Source organism: Elephantulus edwardii, unplaced genomic scaffold (assembly GCF_000299155.1).
Source record: "Elephantulus edwardii isolate Elephantulus edwardi_28Jun2011 unplaced genomic scaffold, EleEdw1.0 scaffold00029, whole genome shotgun sequence".
NCBI classification, from domain to species: Eukaryota; Metazoa; Chordata; class Mammalia; order Macroscelidea; family Macroscelididae; genus Elephantulus; species Elephantulus edwardii.
In genome coordinates, this window is record NW_006399779.1 from 7,709,862 (window position 1) to 7,714,594 (window position 4,733).

General features: G+C 39.3%; 1 protein-coding gene across 1 annotated transcript in view; it reads left to right on the forward strand.

The window, feature by feature from the left end:
* The first annotated feature begins 2,788 nt into the window (after positions 1–2,788).
* Positions 2,789–4,733, forward strand: part of LOC102873325 (ARL14 effector protein-like) — a 4,181-nt gene continuing 2,236 nt past the window's right edge. Inside the window, exon 1 of the mRNA XM_006883721.1 lies at positions 2,789–3,260. Coding sequence (XP_006883783.1) covers positions 2,835–3,260 — 426 coding nt within the window. The 5' untranslated portion in view covers positions 2,789–2,834. The remainder of the gene's footprint in view (positions 3,261–4,733) is intronic.

Consider the following 4,733-nt stretch of genomic DNA (forward strand, 5'->3'; position numbering starts at 1 on the left):
GTCCTCCAGGTTTCTTGGCTTTGGCTAGTGAGCACACCATAGCCAGGGCTGCATCTGTTTGTCAAAAAATGATGAAAAGATGGGCTACCGATTGGCATGTTTAACAAAGTCTTCATTGCACTTTGAACTTCTTCCTTCATATGCTACTTCCCGAAATCATTCTGTGTAGACCAATTCTTTTTGGAATAGTGACTGTGAATTCTTTTCATTATCTTTTGGTGTTTCTTATATCATTAAAGACTTTGCCTATAGAATCCTTCAGTATTGCACACTGAGGCTTGAATTTGTTCTTCAGTTTTTTCAGCTTGAGAAATGCTGAATGTGCTCTTTTCCTGTTGGTTTGAGTCTCTTCTGACTTCTGTTTTGGTCTTTTTGTCTCTTTCTTGTCTTTATAATGACCTTTTTGCTCTCTTGATGTCTTCCCAACCTTTTCTGGTCTTAGGTCGTTAGTGTTCAGTGCATCAAATCTATTCTTGAGATGCTTTTTAAATTAGGCTAGACTTAGGGTCGTATTTAGTTCTCGTCACATGTTTTCATTTTCTTCAGATTCCATTTGAACTTGCACATGAGTAATTGATGGTCTTTTCCATAGTAAATCCTTGGCTTGTTTTAATTGCCAATATTGAATTGCTCTGCTGACTCTTCCACCAAAGTAGTCAGTCTGATTCCTGTGTATTCCATCAGGTGACGTCTGTGTGAATAGTCACTGTTTTTGTTTTTCTTTTAAGAGGTATTTGCAATGAATTGATCATGCCTTATACAAAATAATAGAAAGCATACTATGACATTAAAACAGTGCCAGCAATTCATCCTAGGTCAGGAGAAAGTCTGAAGTGCAGAATTGTTTAAAGAAAGGAACTTTGCTATTTGAAATGGAAATTAATTATGTATACGGGTGAAATTCATGTAGACATTCATACTGGAAAACCTTTAGAGACCCATTCAGGAATTTTATTGTTTGTAAACTATACCTAGTTAGATACAGTTTTGCAGTACTTAAGACCTGGATCTCATAGTCAAATCTTTTCAAGGGGTTAAAAAAAAAAAATTCAAAACATAAACATAAAGCCCCTAAATAATCAGACTGTGGCAACCCAGTAGAGCATGTTCCCAACATTTTAGCAATTCTGCTTTCTGTCCACACAGAGCTTCTCTGGCAACTTTTATTAGATTTATAGCTACTTGCCACCTCTCATCTTTTTAGTGTCAGGTTTCATGTATAGCAAGTAAATATCTGCACGTGTTTTTTGTACTTTTTTAAAAATAATGCTCAATTTTCATGATGTCTTTTAAATCCTAACTTCTAGGACTATCATTATGGTCTCATATTGGAGTGAATGATCTGTTAATGAGGCAGAATTGTTGCTGTTACCAGATGTCACGACTTATGACTCGCAGTACACTGCCACGAGTCAGTTCAAACTACTGGAGAACAGTCCTTGGTTTGTGGTGCAACGGTGTCTCTTTGGAGACGAAGGTGCGCCTGATACAGGCCATGGTCTTTGCAATCACTGTTATGCATCAGAGAGCTGGACAATGACTAGGGAGGACAGAAGGAGAGTTGATGCCTTTGAGCTGTGGTGCTGGAGAAGAGTATTGAATGTACCATGGACTGCCAAGAAAACAAATAGATTCACCCTAGAGAGGGTTAAACCAGGCTACTCCTTGGAGGCAAAGATTCTGACATACTTTGGACATGTTGCAAGGAGAGACCGGTCTTTGGAGAGGGACATCATGCTGGGTAGAGTAGAGGGACAGCGCAGGAGGGGAAGACCCTCTATGAGGTGGATCGATTCAGTGACTGGGGTAATCGGGATGGGTGTGTCAGAGGCAATGCAATTGGCACAGGATAGAGCAGGGTTTAGGGTTGTTGTACATAGGGTCGCTATGAGTCCCAAACGACTTGATGGCACATAACAACAACAATGCCAATTATAATCCACCAACTGCTCCTCAAGAGGAAGTTGGGCAGTCTCCTCCCAGCAGTTTTACAGCTACTCAGAAACCACTGAAGAGTCAGCTGTGGTTCAATTCTGACTTGACAGCAAAGATATTAAAAAACCAAATGAAATTAGGTGCCATCAAGTTAATTCCAGCTTATGGTGTCCACTGTGCTCCACAAGGTTTTCACTGGCTGACTTTATTGAAGTAGAGTCCAGGCCTCTCTTTCAGAGCATTTCTGGTGAATTTAAACTGCTAACCTTTTGGTTAACATTCAAGTGCCATCACCTGTTTGCACCATCTGGAGGCTTCTATACTTACTGGTGTTATATGCTGTCAGGTTGGAACCGATTGGTAGCTGACCCTCCACATGATTTTCAGAGGCTGTAAATTTCACAAGAGGAAATTGTCCATCTTTATCTCTGAGAACAGTTGATACATTTGAAGTGCCTGCCTTGGAGCTTGCAGCTCAGTTTCTTACCACTAGGCCACCACAGCTCCTTAATGGTATTTGTTAATGATAATGTTATAAAGCAAAATATTAATGAATGAATCTGTGAAACCAATATGATTTGGAAATCTTCACTCAAAAATTAATTGATAAAACAGCCATGGGAGCAGATATTCTTGTGTAATTTTGACTTTATAGAAAATGCTTCTGATGTTTTATGATGAGATAAAATGCTATTTTTGTCTTTTGAATGGATATGTTTGCCTGCAGGTGTTTTTTTTTCTTTCAAAGAGGTAATGAATTTTATCAAATGCCCTTTCAGTTTTTCAGCCTAAAAAACTTATAGCACAGGTCTGACTTACTTTCATCTCTTCTCTAGAGTGACCTACAGGAACGAAATCTGAAGGCAAAATAAAACAGAAGAGATTTGCTGGAATCAAGGATGATGGATCCCTGTTCAGTTGGCGTTCAGCTTCGTACCACAAATGAGTGCCATAAAACATACTATACTCGTCATACAGGCTTTAAGACTTTGCAAGAATTGTCATCCAATGATATGCTTTTACTTCAACTTAGAACTGGAATGACTCTTTCTGGAAATAATACAATTTGTTTCCATCATGCAAAAATTTATATTGACAGATTTGAGGATTTGCAGAAGTCATGTTGTGATCCATTTAATATACACAAAAAACTAGCTAAGAAAAATTTGCATGTAATCGACTTAGATGATGCCACTTTCCTGAGTGCAAAATTTGGAAGACAGCTTGTACCTGGTTGGAAGCTCTGTCCAAAATGTACACAGATAATCAATGGAAGTGTAGAGGTTGATTCAGAAGACCGCCAGAGAAGAAAACCTGATTCAGATGTGTGTATGCTAAGTCCATTTTCCTCCTCCATCATTTGATTTCAGTGAATATAAACTTGGGAAAGTTGTAGTAATTATATTTTAAATATTTCCATATTGTTGTTGTTATGTGCTGTCGAGTCACTTGCGACTCATGGCGACCCTGTGTACAACAGCCCTAAACTCTGCTCTGTCCTGTGCCAATCGCACTGTCTCTGACACGCCCATCCCAATTACCCCAGTCACTGACTCAATCCACCTCATAGAGGGCCTTCCCCTCTTGCGCTGTCCCTCCACCCTCCCAAGCATGATGTCCTTTTCCAAGGACTAGTCTCTCCTCAAACATGTCCAGAGTATGTTAGACGGAGCCTCAGAATCCTTGCCTCCACGGAGCCACCCGGTTTAACCCTTTCCAGGATGAATCTGTTTGTTTTCCTAGCAGTCCATGGTATCCTCAATACTCTTCTCCAGCACCACAGCTCAAAGGCATCAATTCTCCTTCTATCCTCCTTGGTCATTGTCCAACTCTATAGTAAAGGTTAATATTGAATGATAGCAATCCAAAAAAAGATGGCTTGGGAAGGAAACATGACAGTACCAAGGTTCATAGGCAACTCTATGGCTCAGATGTTCTTATTCACTGCTATAGTCAGGTCCCCCCATGGCCTCTATGTGTTGCAGATTGAAAATGTTGCATTAAGGTCTTCTGTCTGTAATCTTAATGGAAACAGGCCTTTTCTAACATGTGTTCAGATTACCTCCCTTCAGGTCAGTCACACCATTTGCACCACGTGGACACTTCTGCACATTCTGACAGAGCCAGGACTTGACCCTACTAACTTGATTTCTTCTATCAATGAAACTTAGTGGTGAAACAAGTCACTTATGTATATAATAGGATGAATTCTATTCCCATTTTTGAAGAACTTGAAAAGTAACCTTTGAGAGGAACATCTGAGGTGACTTGCTATCATTGCTTCTTGTTTCAGCCTTCCTCCTTTGGCACTGTGTCATTATTGTGTGGCTTTTTAAAATACTGATGAGTTCTTTGTCTGAACTCATAAATGGTATGGTCTTTAGTTTTTGGTCTTTTTGGGTCAAAAAGTATACTTTTTTATATAAAAGTATATTGTAGCTCTCTTCCGTGGAAATTATCTAATCATCCACTGAAAAAAACATATCATTTACTTGCCTACAGGGAGTCCTTGTTTGCACAATGGTAAAACACTCGATGCTAACAAGAAATTGATGGTTCAAACTCACAAACTAGGGCAAAAAAGACCTGGCAATTTGCTCCTGTAAAGATAGGGACTGGAATATCCTTGGACAGACCTGAGGTCTCATAAGGTTGCTAAGAGTCATGACAACCCAGTTTGTCAAACTAAGATTTCATAAAGCTGTCATTGGTGTATAGAGTAAGGACAAGTGTCAAATGAGCACTTCAAAGTTCTACTTTAAAATACCTATTATATAATTCCTCCTGTTGAATATTTT